A 26,487-nucleotide genomic window follows, 5' to 3' on the forward strand; every position below is an offset into this window, starting at 1 on the left:
TTTGTCTGAATATGGCGCTTATCACATGCTGTGTGGTATCGGCATTTGGTATCGGGGCATTTTAACGAGTACGAGTAGGAGTACAGGAGCTCAGTATCGGGCCCGATACCGATACCAGTATCGGTATCGGTGCATCCCTAATTTTAACCCTTGGTTAATTTCAACCCTTTGGTTATAAATAATATTCACAAATAATGCTTAAAAATGTTGCGTTCACCAATAATGCTCATTAATGTGCTTGTGTCCGTTTTTCAAGCATCTGTTCAAGACTCATTAACTATATCAAATGGAAAATGGATTTCATCTGAGCTAACTGCCTACTTAACAAACAAACTTCCACAACATAACAACAGCAGCAGCATAACCTCAAATACTCTGATGTGGTGTTTCAGTAATGAAGAGAGTTTGTTTGCTCCATTTTTCTTAATGTGTGATGTTGTGAATGTGAGAGGCCAGCTGTCTGACACAGGTTAGAGGTTGGCTGGAAATGAAGGCACGTGTTTGGCCCTGCAGGGCTGTTCCCAACAGTAATGACGCAGGTGTGAGCGGTTCGTGTCCGACGGTAAAGCCGGCAGCTCACATCTGTCCTTCGATATTAATGTTCACCAAAAACAATGTGTAGCCTCACTGCACACAGAGCGGCTGAAATAAAGTAACCTGTGCTTGACATTATTGCTGTCAGTGGCTTACAAATACACACAAGTGAATGGAAGGCACTCTGTTATCAGTTTTCATACTACATTTGCCTTTTATTTGACTGGCTTTGATTTTGTGTGTTTTCTTAAGTATGTATTTCACTGTATTTCAGTACAGTAATCCGAGAGGTCAAGGTCACAATGACACAATGTTGCTTTTTCTGATGGGTTTGTTAAAATTTGTGTATAGACAAATCCTATACAGAAAAGTTGCAAAATCTTTGTTGCGTACAAAATCTATTAAATCCATAAAATACAGTTCTGTAAACTGAAATACACATATGGGGTAAGTTGTCACAAAGAGAACCTGCTTTTACCTGAGTAAACATGGCACTTTCTACAACGTATTTATCTGTTTATTGAATTTTTTGCTAAATTTAAACAGTAAAACAATTATGAAACAAATATGTGACAACTTCATATCCTCCTGGGACCCAGGCATAGACTTTTGTCCTCTGTAGAGGACATTATATTTTGGTGAATTTCTCTTGAGACCATACATGCCACAGTTTTATTATACAGTCTGGATGTCCTGTACGGAGCACATTCAGGGCTTTTTAGAGATATCAAATGTTTGGAGGTTTGATCATAAACACACCTTCTCCTTGGTCTTTAAATACTAATATTGACAGAATGATCAAGTTTAGCACTCTCAGGGAAATATGATAATATTTTGTAATTATGTAAATCTGGATCATTTTCAAATTGTTTGTCGTAAATAAACATCTCAGAAAAATGTTATGGGATTTCAAATTGGAATATGACTTTTTGTTACGAAATAGGGTGTAATGTTCATACATGTCTTCTGTAGAGGACACCAGGACAATAATGTTAATCAGGCATTTTGGGGAAACACAACAAGAAAGAAATTATAGATCAATATTCCTATAAAATATGATATATTCTTATGAAAATGTTGCCAAGTTATTACTCCCATTATTACACTTCTTTTTCATAATGGTTTGCCCCAAAAACACATTAACATGCAAATGAGATGCAATGCATAGATAGGCAAAGCAAGTTTATTTATATAGCACATTTCATACACAATGGTAATTCAAAGTGCTTTACATAAAAGGAAGTAAAATAATCATTAAAAAAAATCACAACAATAGCGTTCTGGATGAGCTGCAGATGTCTAATGGTCTTCTTGGGAAGTCCGGTGAGGAGACCGTTACAATAGTCCACCCTGCTGGTGATAACGGCATGAATAAGTTTCTCCAAGTCTTGACTGGAAACAAAACATCTGCTCTAGAAGTATGTTACATTTATACATTTATACAGATACATTTTATAGAATAGAAAAAACTATTTATGGACATTTTACACACATATTGCATAACGTAAAATAGTATATCAAGTCATTCTGTTAGCCTATATCTTGATATAGCATAGTTGAGAATCATCTTTGTACAAAGTTTGGTTAAAAATAGCCTGAAACCTAAAAACTGATTGGTGAATGTAGAAATAAAATACTGATTTTGCCTATACATGCCATTCATTTGTTTCTTATGCTCCAACCAATGTAATGACATAAAAAAAAAAATTATTCACAAAACTTTTTTTATGGTTCTCAAGAGGATATTATTATTATTTTGTTGGTTTTATAGAATTACAGCTGGGGGTACATTAGGATAAACAAAAATACTGTTGTAATAATAATAATAATCATATAGAAATAAAGATAGAAATAAAGTAACATTACAATGTTAACAAATAGTAACAAATTTTACAGCTTTCTTATTTTTTAGATATGGTTGAACTTGTGTCTTTAAAAATATATTTTTAAATTTATTTATTTTGTATTTTTCCATTTTGTTTGTGTATATATGTCGCGGTTTTAAAACACGTTGTGCTTTGGCCACGCCTTCTCATCAGCTGACAGCGCGCGTGACGCACTGGGCTCTGTACTGACTTTCGACAGAACACGAATCAGAGTAAAAGTATGTGAATTAACGGTAAGTTTGTTTATTGAAATGCAGCTGATAGTCATGTGCGTGTCATGATCCGTTATCTGTAAGGTGAATGAATGAAAAGCTCGATCCGTACTTCCGGTGTGTTTGTTTACCTTCTGCTGCAACATTGTAACAGTGTAAAAGCACCGCCTTTTGTTTTAAAAACGGTGCCATTATGTGCTAAATAATAAGAAATAACAATAATAATAATGCAGATGTTGACAGATCAGGATGTCCGTTTACATGGTAGGTTTTTTTAACGGGAAAATTTGTTTGACACTACAAAGTTAAATGTTATGTCATAAAAAGAGATAAAATGTGTTCAAAAGGGCAATGTTTGTTAGATCATTGTGTTTCATGGAGGTCAAGTCAGTTTATTTGTATAGCACTTTTAATAATACATATGGAAAAGTACCTAAAAAGTGCTTGTTATTGACGTTGTCACACATGATAATATAGGTGCTCAAATATAATCATATAATAGTACCTTCAGAAAGTTTGCACCATACAAGTTTATGAAAGTACTTTCTTTTTCTCATGTGGTCTGTGTTGGTTTAAGATGTCCAATGACTAAATTAAACCAAGATGATTTATTTGAAGACTACATTACTGCATTAAATCATTTAAATTGTCATACGAACATACATAATAATCATGTTTTGCTTTCTTATGGAAGTATTTTCTGTTTGTGTGTGTGTGTGTGTGTTAAAGATGTCCAGTGAATAAAATAAAACCAAGATGGTCCACTAGAAAGACCTGATATTTCTGGTTTCTCTTCACAGGGTGTTTTTAAGTGTAGGGGTGGGATTTCGGGAGAGATGCCGTCCAATAAGTGTGTCTCAGACGCCCATAATGCAGATGTTGACAGATCAGGATGTCCGTTTACATGGTAGGTTTTTTTAACGGGAAAATTTGTTTGACACTACAAAGTTAAATGTTATGTCATAAAAAGAGATAAAATGTGTTCAAAAGGGCAATGTTTGTTAGATCATTGTGTTTCATGGAGGTCAAGTCAGTTTATTTGTATAGCACTTTTAATAATACATATGGAAAAGTACCTAAAAAGTGCTTGTTATTGACGTTGTCACACATGATAATATAGGTGCTCAAATATAATCATATAATAGTACCTTCAGAAAGTTTGCACCATACAAGTTTATGGAAGTACTTTCTTTTTCTCATGTGGTTTGTGTTGGTTTAAGATGTCCAATGACTAAATTAAACCAAGATGATTTATTTGAAGACTACATTACTGCATTAAATCATTTAAATTGTCATACGAACGTACATAATAATCATGTTTTGCTTTCTTATGGAAGTATTTTCTGTTTGTGTGTGTTAAAGATGTCCAGTGAATAAAATAAAACCAAGATGGTCCACTAGAAAGACCTGATATTTCTGGTTTCTCTTCACAGGGTGTTTTTAAGTGTAGGGGTGGGATTTCGGGAGAGATGCCGTCCAATAAGTGTGTCTCAGACGCCCCGATCACACAGTTTGTGAACTGTAGGATACTGAAGAACCACAGACTGCAATGGTAACATATGATAGCATACCTCTAATTTATTTACATTTATAATTATATGTTACAATTATATCTTTCTTAGCTTAAGGAGTTTGTTGCAACCAGCACTGATTCATATTACCTCTCACGTATTAGAGGCTAACGGGCCTTTACAAACTCAATAACTACCGTGTTAGATTTTGGATATTATAAATGTATTCAATAATGACTGGGTGTAATATTATTTGTTTCAAACCTGGTTATAACATTATGATTAATATCTGACCCCAGATGAAATCTGCAGACTTTTTGCACATTTATGACTGTGATTTTGAGGGGAAATCTGTGTGTTTGTAGGGAAGACCTGTGGGTCCGCGAGGGCAAGATTCTGAACCCAGAGAAGCTGTTTTTCGATGAAGAGGGTTTTGCAGATCTCAAAGTTGACTGCGGGAATAAAATCATTGCACCTGGATTCATAGATGTACAGATAAATGGTAAACAAGACTCTGAAACCAGCATAACGCTAATGTAGAAGTACACAGCGAGTTGTCATTGTTACATTCACCAGTTTATGTTAAAGTTGCTGTGTTCTTACTGATATCTTGTAATGCTAAGCTCCTCCCCTCTTCACACTCATAGGTGGATATGGCATCGACTTCTCCCAGGCCAGTGGTGACATCAGAAGAGGCGTGGCTCAGGTGGCCAAAAAGATTCTAGAACACGGTGTCACTTCCTTCTGCCCGACCCTGGTCACGTCTCCACCGGACATATACCATAAGGTACAATCTATACACCTGTCACTGCCCTTCATTAGTCTCTTAGATGCTCAACCACACACACAAATACATCTCTGCTCTTTTTCCTTGAGATAGCTCTGTATCTAGGAACAAAATGCTGGAACTTTTTGTGCTCTTATGCTATTCTGTTCACCAAGGCTGCATTTATTTGATCAAGAATATAGTAAAAACTTTAATATTATGAAATATTATTACAATTTAAAATAACTTTTCTGTTTGAATATATTTTCAAATTTATTCCTGTGAGTCAAAGCTGAATTTTCAGCATCATTCCTCCAGTCTTCAGTGTCACATGATCCTTCAGAAATCAGTATAATATGCTGATTTGCTGCTCAAGAAACATTTCCTTTTATTATCAATGATAAAAACAGTTGTGCTGCCTAATATTTTAGCACTAGTAATGTTGCTGTCTTTCTCTCCACAGGTCATTCCTGAGCTCAAAGTTCAGGATGGAGGACCTGAAGGGGCAGGAGTTTTAGGTAAGATGTGTACACAAAATAAATAGACTTTATTCAGATTGTAATGTGTGTTGACCAGGATTTTTAAACTAAAACTGAAACCATAAAAAAAACATTTTTGTTACTAGTTTAACTTGATGTACTAAAATAACTGAAATATAAATGAATAAAAACTAAACAGATATTTAAAGAAACTAATAAAATGATAAAAAATAGACAATAAAATGACTAAACCTTGAAGAACAGAAAATATAAAAATAAAATTGAATTCAAAACATTGATTAAAAACTATAATAGTATCTCAATTATATTAAAATAACACTGTTGATATTTTATTGTATATTTGCTAAATGAATTTTTGTTTGATGATTTTACCCTTGTTTGTTTCAGGTATTCATCTGGAGGGGCCGTTCATCAGTGAACAGAAGAGAGGCGCTCACCCTCCTAAGTTCCTCCGCACTTTTAAAGCGGGGGGCGTGGCCGACCTGATGGAGACTTATGGGCACCTGGACAACGTCGCCATGGTGACCCTCGCACCAGAACTAGCCAATAGCGCGGCTGCAATCCGTGAACTGTCAGGAAGAGGCATAGCGGTGTCACTTGGTGCGTATGTGATTTATTTATTTCTTATTATTTCTGATCAATTTCTCAACTGGCTGAGCATTTCCAAAGTGTTTCTCTGTCCAGGTCACTCTATGGCTGATCTCTCTCAGGCTGAAGAGGCTGTGCAGCATGGAGCCATGTTCATTACACACTTATTTAATGCCATGCTGCCTGTTAGTATCACACACACACGACATACGCATACAGGTGCATCTCAATAAATTAGAATGTCGTGGAAAAGTTCATTTATTTCAGTAATTCAACTCAAATTGTGAAACTCGTGTATTAAATAAATTCAATGCACACAGACTGAAGTAGTTTAAGTCTTTGGTTCTTTTAATTGTGATGATTTTGGCTCACATTTAACAAAAACCCACCAATACACTATCTCAACAAATTAGAATATGGTGACATGCCAATCAGCTAATCAACTCAAAACACCTGCAAAGGTTTCCTGAGCCTTAAAAATGGTCTCTCAGTTTGGTTCACTAGGCTACACAATCATAGGGAAGACTGCTGATCTGACAGTTGTCCAAAAGACAATCATTGACACCCTTCACAAAGAGGGTAAGCCACAAACATTCATTGACAAAAAGCTGGCTGTTCACAGAGTGCTGTATCCAAGCATGTTAACAGAAAGTTGAGTGGAAGGAAAAAGTGTGGAAGAAAAAGATGCACAACCAACCGAGAGAACCGCAGCCTTATGAGGATTGTCAAGCAAAATCGATTCAAGAATTTGAGTGAACTTCACAAGGAATGGACTGAGGCTGGGGTCAAGGCATCAAGAGCCACCACACACAGACATGTCAAGGAATTTGGCTACAGTTGTCATATTCCTCTTGTTAAGCCACTCCTGAACCACAGACAACATCAGAGGCGTCTTACCTGGGCTAAGAAGAACTGGACTGTTGCCCAGTGGTCCAAAGTCCTCTTTTCAGATGAGAGCAAGTTTTGTATTTCATTTGGAAACCAAGGTCCTAGAGTCTGGAGGAAGGGTGGAGAAGCTCATAGCCCAAGTTGCTTGAAGTCCAGTGTTAAGTTTCCACAGTCTGTGATGATTTGGGGTGCAATGTCATCTGCTGGTGTTGGTCCATTGTGTTTTTTGAAAACCAACATCACTGCACCCGTTTACCAAGAAATTGTGGAGCACTTCATGCTTCCTTCTGCTGACCAGCTTTTTGAAGATGCTGATTTCATTTTCCAGCAGGATTTGGCACCTGCCCACACTGCCAAAAGCACCAAAAGTTGGTTAAATGACCATGGTGTTGGTGTGCTTGACTGGCCAGCAAACTCACCAGACCTGAACCCCATAGAGAATCTATGGGCTATTGTCAAGAGGAAAATGAGAAACAAGAGACCAAAAAAATGCAGATGAGCTGAAGGCCACTGTCAAAGAAACCTGGGCTTCCATACCACCCCAGCAGTGCCACAAACTGATCACCTCCACGCCACGCCGAATTGAGGCAGTAATTAAAGCAAAAAGAGCCCCTACCAAGTATTGAGTACATGTACAGTAAATGAACATACTTTCCAGAAGGCCAACAATTCACTAAAAATGTTTTTTTATTGGTCTTATGAAGTATTCTAATTTGTTGAGATAGTGAATTGGTGGGTTTTTGTTAAATGTGAACCAAAATCATCACAATTAAAAGAACCAAAGACTTAAACTACTTCAATCTGTGTGCATTGAATTTATTTAATAAACGAGTTTCACAATTTGAGTTGAATTACTGAAATAAATGAACTTTTCCACGACATTCTAATTTATTGAGATGCACCGGTAAACCTGTAAAAATCTCAAAATCCTCAATAAGTTCTTTTTTGGACTTAGCAGTTTTTTTAAACATGTAAACACAACTTGTAATTAATCTGATGTGACCTGCAGATTCCAGTTACCTTTTGTCATTGTCCTGTGCAGTTCATCTGATCCTGAGACTAACAGGTAAGAAATGGCTTGACTGCTTTTATGAGCATACTGGAAGTGTAGACAGTATTTATGATTGTGAACACGACACTATTATGTGAATTCATCCATTTGTCTGACCAGTTAAATCACGCAGGAATCGCTGATCTCACCGAGAGATAAATGAATGCAATGTAGCCAATTAAAGCTTTTTAATAGTCAAACAGACAAAATCCATAAAGTCTGTCTGTGCGAGAGCTGCGCAGACGCCAGTATAGAGCCAGCGGCGCGTAATAGTGTTTTCCAGGCCTTGACGGAAAGATTAAATATCAAACGAGCATCTCGGAGGACCTCAGTCTTTGATAAAATGCCACTAATAAAATAAAGCCTGAAAATGACTGGAGACTCGTTATCAGATGGAGTCCACAGAGCGGGAGGATTTACAGACAGAATAAAGAGAGCGAGAGAGAGAGGATGAAAGAGAAATCCGAGGAGGTGAAGAGACGTCTACAACATATGGCCTTTATGAGACGCACAGCTGCTTGATGCAGGGACACTAGAGGAAGTGCTCGTTTGATCGCCCGTGAGAACGCTGGTCCAGATGTGCCCACAGGTGCTGATGTCCTTCACCACCAACAGACCATCATAATATCAAGGACACACCTTCAAGTGTACTGAGAGATTGGGAATGATAGACAGGTATTTTACATCAATAATTTGTGACCCTGGACCACAAAACCAGCCTTAAGTCGCTGGGATATATTTTTAGCAATAGCCAAAAAAACATTGTATGGGTCAAAATTATAGATTTTTCTTTTATGCCAAAAATCATTAGGATATTAAGTACAGATCATGTTCCATGAAGATATTTTGTAAATTTCCTACCAAAAATATATCAAAACTTAATTTCTGATTAGTAATATGCATCACTAAGAACTTCATTTGGACAACTTTAAAGTATCAAGTCATTCTGTTAGCCTATATCTTGATATAGCATAGTTGAGAATCATCTTTGTACAAAGTTTGGTTAAAAATAGCCTGAAACCTAAAAACTGATTGGTGAATGTAGAAATAAAATACTGATTTTGCCTATACATGCCATTCATTTGTTTCTTATGCTCCAACCAATGTAATGACATAAAAAAAAAAATTATTCACAAAACTTTTTTTATGGTTCTCAAGAGGATATTATTATTATTTTGTTGGTTTTATAGAATTACAGCTGGGGGTACATTAGGATAAACAAAAATACTGTTGTAATAATAATAATAATAATAATAATCATATAGAAATAAAGATAGAAATAAAGTAACATTACAATGTTAACAAATAGTAACAAATTTTACAGCTTTCTTATTTTTTAGATATGGTTGAACTTGTGTCTTTAAAAATATATTTTTAAATTTATTTATTTTGTATTTTTCCATTTTGTTTGTGTATATATGTCGCGGTTTTAAAACACGTTGTGCTTTGGCCACGCCTTCTCATCAGCTGACAGCGCGCGTGACGCACTGGGCTCTGTACTGACTTTCGACAGAACACGAATCAGAGTAAAAGTATGTGAATTAACGGTAAGTTTGTTTATTGAAATGCAGCTGATAGTCATGTGCGTGTCATGATCCGTTATCTGTAAGGTGAATGAATGAAAAGCTCGATCCGTACTTCCGGTGTGTTTGTTTACCTTCTGCTGCAACATTGTAACAGTGTAAAAGCACCGCCTTTTGTTTTAAAAACGGTGCCATTATGTGCTAAATAATAAGAAATAACAATAATAATAATGCAGATGTTGACAGATCAGGATGTCCGTTTACATGGTAGGTTTCTTTACCGGGAAAATTTGTTTGACACTACAAAGTTAAATGTTATGTCATAAAAAGAGATAAAATGTGTTCAAAAGGGCAATGTTTGTTAGATCATTGTGTTTCATGGAGGTCAAGTCAGTTTATTTGTATAGCACTTTTAATAATACATATGGAAAAGTACCTAAAAAGTGCTTGTTATTGACGTTGTCACACATGATAATATAGGTGCTCAAATATAATCATATAATAGTACCTTCAGAAAGTTTGCACCATACAAGTTTATGGAAGTACTTTCTTTTTCTCATGTGGTTTGTGTTGGTTTAAGATGTCCAATGACTAAATTAAACCAAGATGATTTATTTGAAGACTACATTACTGCATTAAATCATTTAAATTGTCATACGAACATACATAATAATCATGTTTTGCTTTCTTATGGAAGTATTTTCTGTTTGTGTGTGTGTGTGTGTGTTAAAGATGTCCAGTGAATAAAATAAAACCAAGATGGTCCACTAGAAAGACCTGATATTTCTGGTTTCTCTTCACAGGGTGTTTTTAAGTGTAGGGGTGGGATTTCGGGAGAGATGCCGTCCAATAAGTGTGTCTCAGACGCCCCGATCACACAGTTTGTGAACTGTAGGATACTGAAGAACCACAGACTGCAATGGTAACATATGATAGCATACCTCTAATTTATTTACATTTATAATTATATGTTACAATTATATCTTTCTTAGCTTAAGGAGTTTGTTGCAACCAGCACTGATTCATATTACCTCTCACGTATTAGAGGCTAACGGGCCTTTACAAACTCAATAACTACCGTGTTAGATTTTGGATATTATAAATGTATTCAATAATGACTGGGTGTAATATTATTTGTTTCAAACCTGGTTATAACATTATGATTAATATCTGACCCCAGATGAAATCTGCAGACTTTTTGCACATTTATGACTGTGATTTTGAGGGGAAATCTGTGTGTTTGTAGGGAAGACCTGTGGGTCCGCGAGGGCAAGATTCTGAACCCAGAGAAGCTGTTTTTCGATGAAGAGGGTTTTGCAGATCTCAAAGTTGACTGCGGGAATAAAATCATTGCACCTGGATTCATAGATGTACAGATAAATGGTAAACAAGACTCTGAAACCAGCATAACGCTAATGTAGAAGTACACAGCGAGTTGTCATTGTTACATTCACCAGTTTATGTTAAAGTTGCTGTGTTCTTACTGATATCTTGTAATGCTAAGCTCCTCCCCTCTTCACACTCATAGGTGGATATGGCATCGACTTCTCCCAGGCCAGTGGTGACATCAGAAGAGGCGTGGCTCAGGTGGCCAAAAAGATTCTAGAACACGGTGTCACTTCCTTCTGCCCGACCCTGGTCACGTCTCCACCGGACATATACCATAAGGTACAATCTATACACCTGTCACTGCCCTTCATTAGTCTCTTAGATGCTCAACCACACACACAAATACATCTCTGCTCTTTTTCCTTGAGATAGCTCTGTATCTAGGAACAAAATGCTGGAACTTTTTGTGCTCTTATGCTATTCTGTTCACCAAGGCTGCATTTATTTGATCAAGAATATAGTAAAAACTTTAATATTATGAAATATTATTACAATTTAAAATAACTTTTCTGTTTGAATATATTTTCAAATTTATTCCTGTGAGTCAAAGCTGAATTTTCAGCATCATTCCTCCAGTCTTCAGTGTCACATGATCCTTCAGAAATCAGTATAATATGCTGATTTGCTGCTCAAGAAACATTTCCTTTTATTATCAATGATAAAAAACAGTTGTGCTGCCTAATATTTTAGCACTAGTAATGTTGCTGTCTTTCTCTCCACAGGTCATTCCTGAGCTCAGAGTTCAGGATGGAGGACCTGAAGGGGCAGGAGTTTTAGGTAAGATGTGTACACAAAATAAATAGACTTTATTCAGATTGTAATGTGTGTTGACCAGGATTTTTAAACTAAAACTGAAACCATAAAAAAAACATTTTTGTTACTAGTTTAACTTGATGTACTAAAATAACTGAAATATAAATGAATAAAAACTAAACAGATATTTAAAGAAACTAATAAAATGATAAAAAATAGACAATAAAATGACTAAACCTTGAAGAACAGAAAATATAAAAATAAAATTGAATTCAAAACATTGATTAAAAACTATAATAGTATCTCAATTATATTAAAATAACACTGTTGATATTTTATTGTATATTTGCTAAATGAATTTTTGTTTGATGATTTTACCCTTGTTTGTTTCAGGTATTCATCTGGAGGGGCCGTTCATCAGTGAACAGAAGAGAGGCGCTCACCCTCCTAAGTTCCTCCGCACTTTTAAAGCGGGGGGCGTGGCCGACCTGATGGAGACTTATGGGCACCTGGACAACGTCGCCATGGTGACCCTCGCACCAGAACTAGCCAATAGCGCGGCTGCAATCCGTGAACTGTCAGGAAGAGGCATAGCGGTGTCACTTGGTGCGTATGTGATTTATTTATTTCTTATTATTTCTGATCAATTTCTCAACTGGCTGAGCATTTCCAAAGTGTTTCTCTGTCCAGGTCACTCTATGGCTGATCTCTCTCAGGCTGAAGAGGCTGTGCAGAATGGAGCCATGTTCATTACACACTTATTTAATGCCATGCTGCCTGTTAGTATCACACACACACGACATACGCATACAGGTGCATCTCAATAAATTAGAATGTCGTGGAAAAGTTCATTTATTTCAGTAATTCAACTCAAATTGTGAAACTCGTGTATTAAATAAATTCAATGCACACAGACTGAAGTAGTTTAAGTCTTTGGTTCTTTTAATTGTGATGATTTTGGCTCACATTTAACAAAAACCCACCAACTCACTATCTCAACAAATTAGAATACTCCATAAGACCAATAAAAAAAAACGAGTTTCACAATTTGAGTTGAATTACTGAAATAAATGAACTTTTCCACGACATTCTAATTTATTGAGATGCACCTGTACATTTTAATGCAAAGGCATACATACACATATGCACATTCAGTAATTAACAGTTATTTGCATTAGATTACACACTGTAAGTTTGTGCACACATATGTATGTTTAGAATAAGACCATATTCCGAGTATGCAATTGCACCATGCAAACAAATTGATTTTTACGAAAAAAAATCAAAATAATTTTAAAATATGGAGATGCATACCAACACACCAGGTATTTAACATTTTGTTTTGTTATAGTTTCATCACAGAGACCCGGGCATTGTGGGATTGCTTACAAGTGATCGTATTCCACCAGGTCGGATGGTTTACTACGGTATGATCGCAGACGGGATACACACACACCCTGCAGCGCTGCGCATCGCACACAGAGCTCATCCTGCTGGTATTCACATACACACACAAATCTGTTCATAATACTGATAGTATAATACATTACAAAACATTTTAATGCATGCATCCCTGTCAGATTCTCTCTGTAATTAATTAGTGAGTTAATCTGTGTGTAAGAATAGAGTATGTATGTGTGTGTGTGTGTGGGGCAGGGTTGGTGTTGGTCACTGACGCTGTGACAGCGATGGGTCTGCCTCCTGGTCAACACACACTCGGACAGCAGCAGATTGACATCCAGGGGCTTCACGCTTATGTCGCAGGTTGGCATCATATTCTACCTGCTCTCAGTGTGTAGCAAATTAACCCAGGTGCATCTTATATTTAGTAATAAATTGTTTGTATGTCAGTGGAGCAGTGTTAAGTTTAGCTTTGCACTTGCTGAATTTGGGTCAATTTCTATTCACCAACTTTTTAGATTAGATTATTTAAATTCAATTCAGAAGGTGAAAGGTATGGAGCCAGATTGGCCTCAGAAATAATACATTTATAAAACAAAATTCATAAATGCACAGCACAATTTACATTTACAAAATCCGATTCGTAAATTCAAAACAATTCATAAATACAGAAGTAAAAGCATCAATATTTCCCCAAATGCTCACACAAAAGCATCTTACCTAAATAAATTTAAAATGTTTACACAAATATGTATATATCAAGTTCTTGAATTAATTAACAATCCACATTTATGAATGATGTTACATGTATTTATGGATCGAAGGCATTTCAGACCATACAGATAAGTTTGAGTTAAATTCTTTATAATATTACCTCTATTGATCTGACTGATTATTGGGCTATTTTAGAGTACTTTTAATAAGGGTATAATTATTTAGTGTAATTGTTTTAATGTTTTTAATATCATTTAAAATACTGAATAATAAATTGCACAGGTAAAATATATATGCACAACCATTTAAAAAGTTTGGGGTCGGTTAGATCTTTTTATGTTTTTGAAAGAAGTCTCTTCTGCTCACCAAGGCTACATTTATTTGATAAAAAATACAGTATTAAAAAAACCCAGTAAAATTGTGAAATATTATTGCAATATAAAATAACTCTTTTCTGTTTGAATATATTTGAAAACTAATTTTCATTTTTAAAAGTTAAAGTAAAAATTTTTCAAAATAATATCAAATTTTAAAAGTAATTTATTCCTGTGATACAAAGCTGAATTTTCAGCATCATTACTCCAGTCTTCATTGTCACATGATCCTTTGCTGCTTATTATTTTTGTGGAAACCATGAGACATTTTTTTTTTATTTAATAGAAAGCTCAAAAGAGCAGCATTTATTTGAAATAGAAATTTATAAACATCCTTACTGTCACTGTCACTTTGAATGTGTCCTTGCTGAATAAAATTATTCATTTATTAAAAAAAAAAAAAAACACTTACTGACCCCAAACTTTTAAATGTTAGTGTATTTTGGAAGGTTTTGGGGAAAAGTATTTGATGGGTCTGTATAATGTTGTATTTTTTTGTAATATTTTATCATGCATTTTTATTATGTTATTTTACTTTGAAATGTTTTGCGTGGTATTATTATTTAGGCCTATTGCTCTTATTTATATGATGATTTTGAGTGTTTTGTTTACATAGATTTGTGGTGCTATACTAGAAAAATGTCCCTTAACAGCATGTTTTATTCATTCATACACAATTTCAGGCACTACAACTTTGAGTGGCAGCATTGCGACCATGGACATGTGTGTGAGACACTTCAGAGAGGTTTCAGGTCAGTGTGTGTCAAGTGTGTGCCTGATTAAGTTTGCATGTAGGAATCCTGAGGAACGGGTTGCATGTTATTCTATTACAGCACTTAGTGTGCCCATCATAGAGGTTTTATACTGATGTTTGTGTTTGTGTAGGCTGTACAGTAGAAGCTGCATTAGAAGCTGCATCGCTGCATCCTGCTCAGCTGCTGGGTATCAGTCACAGGAAGGGAACTCTGGAGTACGGCACTGATGCAGGTATAAATATGTCTTTTTGGGGCTTATTTTAAAATGTACATAGTCACTTATTAAAGGAATAGTTCACTCAAAAATGACAATTTACTGAAAATGTACTCACCCTCAGGCCATTCAAGATGTAGATGAGTTTGTTTCTTCATCAGAACAGATTTGGAGAAAGTGAGCACTTGCTCACCAATGGATCCTCTGCAGTGAATGGGGGCCGTCAGAATGAGAGTCCAAACACGCCTTAATGATGGATTTGTTTCTTACAAACACGCAGCTTTTCTCTTCACAAGACATTAATTGATGGACTGGAGTGGTGTGGATTACTTGTGGATTATTGTGATGTTTTTATCAGCTGTTTGGACTCTCATTCTGATGGCACCCATTCACTGCAGAGGGTCCATTGGTGAGCAATACTGAATTTCTCCAAATTCGTTCATATGAAAATTCATTTTTAGGTGAATTACTCCTTTAAACTCATACACAATATTCAGAAAAGCTCATGCGCATTTAATGTGTTAATAGCATATCACAGCATTGCCACTTTTGCTGTGATGTCCTTATGTCTTCATATGTGATCCTCTTTGATGGAGAAGCATATACTAGAATATATGAAGATCTAATTGCACATTTAAGGGTTATTAGCAGTTAAGACATTATTGTGTCCACTGGATAGATGAGGTGTTCACTTCACAATGAAGTGTTTTTGATATGAAATGCATCGAGTTATGTGTGTTGTTTTGTAGATTTCGTAGTGCTTGATGATACACTGACAGTCAGGGAAACCTACATTGCTGGACAGCAGGTCTGGAGGAAGTGACATCATCTGGAGGACTGTCTTCGGCTGGGATCGTTCGAGTTTTTTGGTTAGAATTTTTTTCTTTCTTCGGACTTGGATCACCAAAAAGACACATTAGTGCAAAAACATACATGTTATTCTCTCTCATTAAATTTAATTCTATTGGTTAATCCCTGAATATAAGAACTACTCCATATATACAAACACTGTTATGACACTCTTTATGCTCATGTACTGTAGCTGAATGCATCTTAGGGCATTCAAAAAAGAGCCAGAATCATTTTTATCACATATTGTGTGCATGGATGTGTGTGGATGTCTAACAAAAATCTAACTTGTTCAAATGTGAAAAACAAAAGTAAAAAAATCTCAAGGGTCCAGTTATTTCAGTAATAACCTACATAATTCAGTGCTCCCAACTGATTTCAATAATGTTTATATTCTGTTCTTTTTATTTGTTAACATTTTTAAGGTTTTATCAGTTTTCAGTATGTTCCTTTACTGATAAAAATGTATTTTTGTGACTCTGAATGAGGAAAATGCACATATGATAGATGCATTAAAGATATCCAGCTTACTTGCACCTATTATCTGTTCAATTCAATGCAACATTAAAACCCAATGCAAAGAATTCTAATCTTACGTCTTGACAACACAACTTTATTTAAAAAATTACTTAAATCTCACATAAAAAAGCAGCTTCTATTAAAAAACGTATATTGCTCAAGTAAATGGACTGATGGCTTGACTTCTTTGTTTTGCACAAACTGAGTCAAACTCCTCTGAGTTGGACCTTTGAACAACAAATCCTTGATCGGTCCTTCAAGTCAAACGTTGCTATCCATTATGTGCAAAAAAGGGGCTAAAATCCCATTACATTCTAACATTGTAACAACATTACAATCTAAAAACCAAAATAATGCTTTTTAAGGCAGAAGTTCAATTTACTAAACTAAAAATTAAAGTAAATGAACACAAGAGCACAGATTAATTGCATTTTATTTTTGATAACCCCATTACTGCTATCTGCTATCATAAAGTACACTTACTTGTAGGTTTAAAATTCTACATATGACACAATTATTGCGCTCCGTCTGTTTGGTGGCACTCGTTTCCTTCAAGTCAAACGCACATGGTGTGTGACCACTAGGGCTGGGCGATACAATACAATAAATGCAATATACAGTATATATCTCGGTATTCTGTAAATTTTCTATTTGGATTTAAAAATATATGTATGTAAATATATATATATATATATATATATATATATTACATATGACACAATTATTGCGCTCCGTCTGTTTGGTGGCACTCGTTCACAGAAGTCTATGAAGTTTAGTGGAGAATTGCATGCAGCAGGCTCCTGACAGCAAAATGGAAATATTTCCATGACAGACGGAGAATATACCAGTAAAATATAAGTTATGCACTGAGGAAAACAGCACATCTCAAACGTATTAGACAGCAGCACATGAGTCTGTCAGAGCATCTGACGGGGCGAGCTGCTTTAAACTATACATCTTAACTATATCTTATAGTTAACATGAGTTATTTTAAAGCCCTTAATATAAAGCATGTCTCATGTTTAGGACACTTTATTATGCATTATGCACTTTCCCCGCAGCAGCTCACTCTGAGTCTGCATCCTCCGCTATTATTCAGATGCGCTCGTATCAAACTACTGTATATCGATAAAAACGGTATTGCCTCATACCATATCGCTTATAAAAATTATGTCGTACAAGTTGCATGCCACCAACGATCTAGAAAATACAGCACCTGTGCAAAAACATTGGGTTTCATCTCTGGAATACATGATTTTGACTGTACTTCAACCCTTATTTAGTGCCTAGTGGTGAAGTGTATAGATGGGTTCAAAATGCACACTGTTCAAAAAGGAAGAAAAGTTTGTTAACCTCACCTCTCCGGGTCGTATGGTGCACTCCAGGGGCCTCTTTTTAAATAAAAGTTACACCTTCTTTCTTTGCGTGAACATTTGGGCGGCATTATGCAAATCTTCCCACATAGTGAGGTAGATATGTGGGGGCGTGTTAGAACCAGCCGTTTTAGGTAGGCGTGGTTGACTCTTAACTTTTATAAAGAATATCTCTTTGGATTTGAGACTTTAGTCTTTGCAACTTTACAGATCTTCTTTATGCACCAAGAGCTTGTAACACTCCAAAGAGAAAGGAAAAATTGAAATCGCATCATATGACCCCTTTAAGAAAAAATATAGGAACAACTGAAACCACACGTACGCAAAAATCTCTTACTCTGTAAGGCCTTATAATCGTGTTAAGAAGTTATATTTCATCCTAACCCGACTATAATTATATTGTGTTATGTTGCATTAATTGTATTATATAATCCATATATATATATATATATAATATTAAATAATTTAATTTCATCTTATATACCATCATATACAGTGAAAGAGTGATTCCATCATATACAGTGAAAGAGTGAGAAAAGCTGCGTTATAGCTTCAGCTGTGAGGTTTCTGAATAATGCAGATATATGAGTATGTACAGCTGGCAATCTGTACAATCTGTAATCTAGGTCTGTATAAAAGGTGTTTATTGTGAGATCTGGTGAGAATGACACACTTGGCATTGCTCGAGGATCAGGTGAGTATGGAAGCTTGTTTCCGCCACGGAATAAAACATTTTAAAAGATAATTGCGGCTATTTATCTCACAAGTAATCCACACCACTCCAGTACATCAGATAACGTCTTGTGAAGCCAAAAGCTGTGTGTTTGTAAGAAACAAATCCACCATTAAGGCAATTTAAACAGTCGTTCTGGCCAAAATAGCAGTCCATAACGATTCTTTCAGTTAAAAAATCCTTCCCCTTTTGTCCTCTCACATGAAAATCTACTGATATATTTGTTGAGAACTGTTTTGGACTGTTTTCTAAACAGTGCTTGATCTTTGCACATTTCTCTCCTGATTCAGACCAGCTGATTTTTTTTTTCACTGGAGAAAAAAATATGCAACAGTTTAAAGTTAAAACACATTAATTATGGATTTGTTTCTTACAAACATGCAGTTTTTCACTTCACAAGATATTAATTGATGGACTGGAGTGGTGTGGATTACTTGTAATGTTTTTATCAGCTGTTTGGACTCTCATTCTGACGGCACCCATTCACTGCAGAGGGTCCACTGGTGAGCAAGTGATGAAATGCTACATTTCTCTAAACTGTTCTCATAAAGAAACAAACTCATCTACACCTTAGATAGCCTAAGGATGAGTACATTTTAAGCAAATTTTAATTTTTGGGTGAACCTTTAACGGGTGAAAATGTGTGTATGTGCACTCCAAAAAAACAAATTAGCTGGATCGGAGAGTATGTATTTGCTCATACCAGCAATCCCAAAGCTATATGCAGGATGCATGAATGGAAGAGAAAAAGATGGCGCTTCATACTCTTCAAACAGCGAATGCCACTTCGTGAAGTTATTGTCTCCAAAGAAGTACAGCGTATCTGAAATACAAATGCACACACATTATGAAATAATCATACACAGTGGGGAAAGCTTGTAGAAAGCGCTGATTTAGTGTGTGTGTGTGCAGAGGATGAGAGAACTGACCACTGCCCAGGATGTCTTTAGGCTGAGGGGTCAACAGGAACTTCACAAACTCTTCAAACCGCACATCCACTGTTAAAAGAAAAAGATATTGGAAATATAAATAGAGCAATATAAATCACTTACACAGTACGCTACTGTCTGGGCTCAGTATGATTTTATTGGCCATGCACCTGAAAAGACTGCACAAATGTGTGAAAGTGTGCTCATGCGTCTACCTTTCCTGTATGAGTGTGTATTGGCCCTGCTGAGACGACCGTTTTCTCTGCGTACTCTCTCAACAGATTGGATTTGGAACACAGGGTGTGGAACTTCTGAAACATCCAATCACAACACAGCACTGTTAGGAATGAATCAATAAGAACTTACAGCAATAAACACCTGATATACAGTAAAACCACAATTCTTACGGTGTTAGCTGTAAGTCCTCTGAGTATAACTGGTTTTGCATAAGCATACCTGTAAAATAAAAAAAAAAGATATATTATTTCAGATTTATTATTATTTATTGTTTATTATAATTTTATTTTATTATTTATTTATTATTATTTAAGATTTTAATTTGTACAAGAGCTGCTTTCCAGGATATTACTTATTAATATTTATTATTATTATTATTTATTATTTAATTTACTTTTTATAAGAGTTGCTTTCCAGGATAATTATTTTTTTAAATGCAGTGAAATGCATGTTTTTACAACGAGTGCAATGAAATGAAGCCGGTAACTGCACTAAGAGGAGCAGTAAAAGAGCCCTGACAGCCTGATCCATGTTTCTTCATCACCTGTCCACGCACATGACACCACCTGACTGTTTCACTGCGGTTCACCATCGACCGCTTGCCTTTCAAAAGTCCCTCGACCTTCTCAGTTCCTGGTTTCAGCGCGGCAGTGACCAATCAGCGGAGGCCATACTAGGATGTGGGCGGGGTCTCACAAGTCATACCTCAGGATAGACTCTACTTTATTTTATTTTATTTTATTTGTAATTATATTCAAGAATCGTTAACTATTCTATTTTTATGTTTTTATATTATATACTCTATAATGAAAATAAAGTTTTTTTTGGTGGGGTGGGGGTAATATTTTCATCTTAGTTTTATGGGAATATGTTTATGATGATCTTCTGAGCATAAAAAAGACATCTTTGAATAATGTAATGATTGTAATGATATGTTTGTTCATAATTAAATCCCTAATACTTATTAAAGATACAAAAATTGTATAATATTTTTGTATATTTTTGTAATATAAAATATTTAATACGTGTTAATCTGCTTCATATTTTCTCTGTTTATAGGTTTTGTATTATGTACGCAATAATGAAGAATATTTTCACCTCTGCTTTATGAGCTTATGTTTATATTTGCATTTTAAGATAAACTTCATAAATTCACTTAACATGAATTAAAAACGAACAGACAAGATATCTACGAATAATTAATATAATGATTGTAATGATAAGTTCGCTTGTGATTACTTTCCCTGATGCGTATAAAAAAAAATCTTTGTAATGTTTCTTGCACTATTCAGACGTTGGATGTGTTAAGAATATTATTTTATATTCTAATAATATTAGTAATAAACATGATTCTTTACCACATCTGAATAATACAAGAAACAATATTAATCATATTTTTTTATCTTTCATACGTATTAAGGATTTAAAAATAATTACGAAGAAACATATCATTACATTATTCAAAACAATCTTTGTTATGTTTCTTGTATTATTCAGAAGCTGGAAATAATATATAAGAATATAATTTAATATTCTAATAATATTAGTTAATATTATAAAATATTATTTTTGTTTTATTTTAATGTTTTACCTTATTATTTATTTTTGTGTTAAATAATAATGTTAATAAAACGTTTATATATTAAATGCATGCAAATGAAAATTGAAAAGTATGACGGTAGGAACCAATGTGCTCAGTGTGAAGTCAAACACGGTCAGTAAACACAGTCGCGCCGCTCTGTCTGTCATTGGTGTCAGTCTTCTATACTCTTTGTTGGTGTCCCACAAGAAGGGAACATGAGGAGGTGTCCTCTAACATCATACTGCTGCTGCTGTGCACTCATAAGAGAACATCACAAAAAGCAGACTCTGCAGAGGAACTCGATGCACACTAAAGTGCACACAAGGAAGGTATGTTTACGTTTTCACGTTTTAAACGTCTGCTTAGTGTGTGTAACGTTAGTAGCAGCGCAACACTGGCTGTGTCTCAATCCATAAAGTGCTGCTTACCGAGACAACATTTTTGGGCATCATAAGCACGTCCCGTGCGAAACCATCTAAAGCTGCCCATCTAACTCAATAGGTTTTGAAACGCAGCCACTGTGTTTGTCAACTGCTGTCATGTTGAGTAGTAAATTTACCAATAATATTTTAAACATAATAAATATAAAATAGCATAAACATGCATTAAATAGGTATTATATTTTATTTTTTAGATACTTTTTATTATTTGGTTTATTTAACTTAATTCTACTGTAGTTGTCATCCATCCACACCAGTCATAGTGATTTTTTTTTCATATTATAATTAATATTATATTTTTTGTTTTATTATTTGCATTATTTAAATTTATCCCACTGAAGTTATTATCCATCCACATCAGCCAAATTTATTATATATATATATAATTAGTATTTTTTTTTATTTAATTGAATCCCACTGAATTTCACAGGCTGTGGCTGTAGTTTCTGTCGCGTGATCCGAGCAGGAATGGTGGGCTATGATCCAAACTCCCCCGGCACGGCTCTCACCCCGGAGGAAGCTGCTCTGGCCGGGTCAGCGGCTGGTATGGTCACCCGTGCCCTCATCAGCCCTCTGGATGTCGTCAAAATCAGGTTTCAGGTAAGAACTTTCATTTCACTTTCATGAGTCAGAGGGCTCTTGAGTTTCCGAACTGTACATAATAATGAAATTAAAACATAAATATTAACACATTCAACTAAAGCTGTTTTCATCCACAGCTAACACAATAGTCTCTATTCTAGTACATCTGATTCATATAAGCATCCTCGTGCCTTAAACATGAGTCACGTCTTCCTGCGGAATTTTAGTTCCACTCCCAAATCCACAGCACTACTGAGCACGCTTAGTTCAAAGAAGACTGTTTATCTGCTTTAAACTGGTTACAAATGCACACCAGAAGATGCAGTCCATGAGCCTGTTTGTGCTTGAATTAGTTTGTTTTGTAGTTTTCTGTGCCATAGCAACTGATGGACAGGCCTCAAGGTGGCAGTGCTACACTTTTAGACCTTTTCAATTCTTCACATTCAAACAGTTCTGCTAGAACAGCATCATGTTGACTGTTTTGTGCGTGTGGGTCTGTGCGCAGTTGCAGATCGAGCAGGTGTCCTGGAGGAGTCGTCAGGGGAAGTACTGGGGTTTATGGCAGGCCACACGCTGTATTATGACTGAAGAAGGACTTCCTGCTTTCTGGAAAGGTCACATTCCTGCCCAGCTGCTGTCTGTGTGTTATGGGGCAGTTCAGGTACTTGGAGATAAATAATATGTATTCCTAACATATATAAAATTTTGATGAGGCCAGGAAAATAGGAATCATCTTCCTATTTAATTATTAAGCCGCATAAAAAAAAGGTTTTGACCTTAAATTGAACTGGAAATTGTAAACTGACCCTATTGTAAGGATAGAAAAAGATTCTCTTCTGTTCTATTCTGCTACGATTTTTCTATTCTATTCTATAAGTTAGTCCTGATCATTGTTATTTTAGTATTATTTATATATAAATTTACATATTGTTTTTGTTTTATATATTTTAATTTAGCTTTCATTTATTTTTATTTCAGTGTTTTATATATTAGTATTTTGAATCGCTTTTATGTTTATTTTTTTATTAGTTTTTTTTATTTTGTTACGTGCTTGTGTCATTTTTATTTCTTTTTTTTCTTTTTTTAATTTGTTTTATTCGATTTCTATTACGTTTTTACTTCAGGTTTAGTTTTTGTCATTTTAATTAACTTAAACGTATTTGCCGAGACAACATTTCTCATTTTTGTTTACGTTTTCTGTTTTTCATCTAATATTTTATATTTTATTTCGGCTTTATTTGAGTTGCTGAAAATTATTTTTAATAGTTTTAGTTAATAATAATAATGCTGGTCCCGATGTTGTTGCAATAAATGTTATTTTCTATTTCATTCGTCTTTGAACTTGAAGCAATAAATGAGTTAATATTCAATTCTGTTTTATTCTATTCGATTCTATTCTACATGTAACTTATCCTATTTGGTATTTTAGAAATATCAAACATTAGTGGTCATCCTTTACACAGTTGTAGATATTTGACAAATTCTCTTGAAACTTTTTTTTTTCTGTTTGTCTGTTCTGTCCTAGTTTGCGAGTTTTGAAGCCTTAACAGAGCTGGTCCATAAGAAGACGGCCTATAACAGCCAGACACCAGGAGTGCATTTCATCTGCGGCGGTTTGGCCGCCTGCTCCGCCACCGTCGCCTGCCAGCCGCTGGATACCCTCCGCACACGCTTCGCTGCTCAGGGCGAACCCAAGGTCAGGGGTCAAACCTCAGGAGTGTGATATTACGTGTTACTAAATCATTTGAATGCGCTGTGTCTGAATGCATCTGAAAGGGTGGACGGGTAAAATAAATGCATAATAAATAACTGAATGAAAATGGTAGTTTTAAAAGGTCATGCTCTACTACCAATCAGTGCAAGATTCCTGCAGTTCTCTTTTTGCTAGGCTTTAATGAAACCCACAGATTTTTTCTCATATGTGCAGATGTATCGTAACCTCAGGCATGCCGTGGTCACAATGTTCCGCACAGAGGGGCCCTTCACCTTCTACAGGGGCCTCACACCCACCGTAGTGGCCGTGTTTCCATATGCAGGCTTGCAGTTTTTCTTTTATAATATCATAAAGAAACTTCTGGAGCCCCAAGACACCAAATCTAAAGGTCAGAGTATGCTTTTTAAACTGTGTTATTTCAGTATTTTTTAATGTGCTATTATAATATTTATTAATATTTTGAATGAGCTTTTAGCTTTTTTTAATTTTTATTTATTTATTTGCTTTTACAAAATTCTTTATTTTCTTATTCAGCCAATTAGCTTTTATTTTTATATTTTCAGTTTTCATTTTTATTTAAAACTTTTTTTGTGTGTGCTTTTTTTTTTTTTTTTAATTAGATTTTTTATTTTGTTTAGCTTTCATTTATTTTTTATTTCATTTTTAGTTTTAGCCATTCTTCAACTGCAACTTATTTTAATTTAGTCCCCAAGGCAACATTTCAAATTTTCATTTAAGATTTTTAAGTTTCTCATCTAATATTTATATTTTATTTCAGCTGTATTTCAAATAATAGAAACTTTTTTAAATTTTTTTTTTATTAGTTTTTTTGTTTTATTTTTGTTTTTTTTGTTTGTTTTTTTAGTTCCTTAGCCATCTTCAAGAATCGGCTAAAAACACATGTCTTCCATCTTTATTTGACCCTCTAACTCTAGCACTCTCTATTCTAATTCTATTCTTTATAAAAAAATAATAATAAAAAGAACTTACCCCTTTTAAACTTGCACTCTATTTATTTACTAACTGCTTGTTTTCTTAAAACAAAAACTAACACTTGCTTCTCTAATCTTTTTGCATTCTATTTGTTTTTTTCTTTTTATTTATTATAAAATTATAGTTCTGACTTCTGACTTCTTATTAACAAAAGCAAAAAAGTCCTCTAACACTTCTCCCAGTGGTAATGTTGCTGTGGTGTCATGTCTGTTTTCAGGAGGTTTACACAGTCTGATCAGCGGTAGTTGTGCTGGAGTCATCAGTAAAACAATGACGTATCCGTTTGACCTGATTAAAAAGAGACTTCAAGTGGGTGGATTTGAAGAGGCCAGGATGAAGTTCGGACAGGTGGGTGGAGGTTAAAGATCTGAGCTGCTAACCAAAAGACTCTAGCTTTGATCAATGTCCCTATAATAACTATTTCTGCTTGCTAGGCTAACTTCACTGTTACTAATTAATATCTAAACCTTAAGAATGACACTTCTGCTATTTTATACCTGTAGATTGTAGGCATTTTTGAGCTGAATACACTTTTGATTAAAATTTTGGGGTCTGTAAGACTTTTTTTTTAAAGAAATGACTACTTTTATTCAGCAGGGATGCATTAAATTGATGGAAAGTGGCTGTGAAGACATTTATAATGTTACAAAAGATTCCCATTTTAAATGAACCGTTCAAAAGAATCCTGAAACAAATATGAAGCAGCACAACTGTTTTCAACATTGATAATAATAAATCTTTCTTGAGCATCAAATCATCATATCAAAGTGATTTTTGAAGGATCATGTGACACTGAAGACTGGAGTAATGATGCTGAAAATTCAGGTTTGACTCCTAGTAATAAATTACATTTTAAAATATATCCAAATTGAAAATGGTTATTTTAAATTGTAATAATATTTTACTGTGTTTTTGATCAAATAAATGCAGCCTTGGTGAACATAATAAGAGATTTCTTTCAAAAACACTTTTGAGGACTTCCGGTTAGGCGAACTATGGAGTAAGATGTGTTCGTGGGGGTTCCTGCAGAATTCGACCATATTTCGATACTTATGCACATTTCCACATAATACTCAGTGTCTAGGTGTAGTGTTGGTTAGTGGTGTTTTATTTTTTTTCATTTCTTGCAACAAAAATGAAAACTAAAAGCAGTAAAGGAAGTAACGCGCAGACATCGCAACAGCGGCCTGCTACTACAAGCACGTCCTCGGCAGAGCTAATGTTAATTAAAATGTTAATGTTATTCAAAAAAGCAACATAAAAATGTCATTATTAATATTATACCAAATAAAACACAGACACATTGTAAAAAATATATACTTTAATTTGAATTATTTAGTATCTTTTCAGATTAAATCAACAGGGTAAACCTCAATCATTTCTTCATTTTTTTGTGACACTGCTTAGGCTGGATTTAGATTAAAAACAGCTACGAAATCTCATAAACTTCTAATTGTCTCTGAATATTTCTCACATC

The 26,487-nt window shown here is 34.9% G+C and overlaps 3 protein-coding genes and 1 pseudogene across 6 annotated transcripts; 3 read left to right on the top strand and 1 right to left on the bottom strand.

Annotated features, from left to right (window-relative positions):
• Window positions 1-3,515: 3,515 nt before the first annotated feature.
• On the top strand, window positions 3,516-7,936 carry LOC107718623 (N-acetylglucosamine-6-phosphate deacetylase-like). The gene is made up of 8 exons (XM_016525791.1): window positions 3,516-3,539; window positions 4,066-4,184; window positions 4,509-4,645; window positions 4,791-4,930; window positions 5,373-5,427; window positions 5,797-6,009; window positions 6,094-6,182; window positions 7,928-7,936. Exons 1-8 carry the CDS (start codon window positions 3,525-3,527, stop codon window positions 7,934-7,936), a joined length of 777 nt encoding a protein of 258 aa, XP_016381277.1. The 5' UTR covers window positions 3,516-3,524.
• A 1,442-nt stretch (window positions 7,937-9,378) lies between these two features.
• On the top strand, window positions 9,379-19,826 carry LOC107718599 (N-acetylglucosamine-6-phosphate deacetylase-like). Of its 4 annotated transcripts, XM_016525760.1 has the most exons (13): window positions 9,640-9,726; window positions 10,263-10,381; window positions 10,706-10,842; window positions 10,988-11,127; window positions 11,571-11,625; window positions 11,995-12,207; window positions 12,292-12,380; window positions 12,953-13,097; window positions 13,258-13,365; window positions 14,774-14,842; window positions 14,976-15,077; window positions 15,809-15,928; window positions 19,744-19,826. In XM_016525760.1, the coding sequence occupies exons 1-12, from the start codon at window positions 9,712-9,714 to the stop codon at window positions 15,880-15,882; spliced, it is 1,266 nt and encodes a 421-aa protein (XP_016381246.1). In that variant the 5' UTR covers window positions 9,640-9,711; the 3' UTR covers window positions 15,883-15,928; window positions 19,744-19,826. The 4 variants fall into 4 exon arrangements, with proteins under 4 accessions (XP_016381248.1, XP_016381247.1, XP_016381246.1 ...); XM_016525762.1 differs by lacking the exons at window positions 9,640-9,726; window positions 19,744-19,826 and adding an exon at window positions 9,379-9,468 and having other exon boundaries at window positions 15,809-16,438; XM_016525761.1 differs by lacking the exons at window positions 9,640-9,726; window positions 19,744-19,826 and adding an exon at window positions 9,391-9,483 and having other exon boundaries at window positions 15,809-16,438.
• On the bottom strand, window positions 19,160-20,291 carry LOC107718624 (jmjC domain-containing protein 8-like; annotated as a pseudogene).
• A 1,118-nt stretch (window positions 20,292-21,409) lies between these two features.
• On the top strand, window positions 21,410-25,373 carry LOC107718625 (mitochondrial thiamine pyrophosphate carrier-like). Its single transcript, XM_016525792.1, has 6 exons — window positions 21,410-21,610; window positions 22,152-22,321; window positions 22,809-22,964; window positions 23,829-23,999; window positions 24,231-24,405; window positions 25,228-25,373. The coding sequence occupies exons 2-6, from the start codon at window positions 22,190-22,192 to the stop codon at window positions 25,371-25,373; spliced, it is 780 nt and encodes a 259-aa protein (XP_016381278.1). The 5' UTR covers window positions 21,410-21,610; window positions 22,152-22,189.
• The last annotated feature ends 1,114 nt before the right edge of the window (window positions 25,374-26,487 follow it).

The sequence above is a fragment of the Sinocyclocheilus rhinocerous genome, unplaced genomic scaffold, assembly GCF_001515625.1.
Source record: "Sinocyclocheilus rhinocerous isolate Xijiao unplaced genomic scaffold, SAMN03320098_v1.1 scaffold182, whole genome shotgun sequence".
NCBI lineage: Eukaryota > Metazoa > Chordata > Actinopteri > Cypriniformes > Cyprinidae > Sinocyclocheilus > Sinocyclocheilus rhinocerous.

Coding starts and splice junctions, on each gene's coding strand:
- LOC107718623 (XM_016525791.1), top strand. Junction 4,185..4,508: donor AAGAACCACAGACTGCAATG/GTAACATATGAT, acceptor GTGTGTTTGTAG/GGAAGACCTGTGGGTCCGCG. Junction 4,931..5,372: donor CACCGGACATATACCATAAG/GTACAATCTATA, acceptor TTCTCTCCACAG/GTCATTCCTGAGCTCAAAGT.
- LOC107718599 (XM_016525760.1), top strand. Junction 13,366..14,773: donor GCTTCACGCTTATGTCGCAG/GTTGGCATCATA, acceptor ACACAATTTCAG/GCACTACAACTTTGAGTGGC. Junction 15,078..15,808: donor GGAGTACGGCACTGATGCAG/GTATAAATATGT, acceptor GTTGTTTTGTAG/ATTTCGTAGTGCTTGATGAT.
- LOC107718625 (XM_016525792.1), top strand. CDS start 22,190: ATGGTGGGCTATGATCCAAACTCCCCCGGCACGGCTCTCACCCCGGAG. Junction 22,322..22,808: donor TCGTCAAAATCAGGTTTCAG/GTAAGAACTTTC, acceptor GTCTGTGCGCAG/TTGCAGATCGAGCAGGTGTC. Junction 24,000..24,230: donor CTGCTCAGGGCGAACCCAAG/GTCAGGGGTCAA, acceptor TCATATGTGCAG/ATGTATCGTAACCTCAGGCA.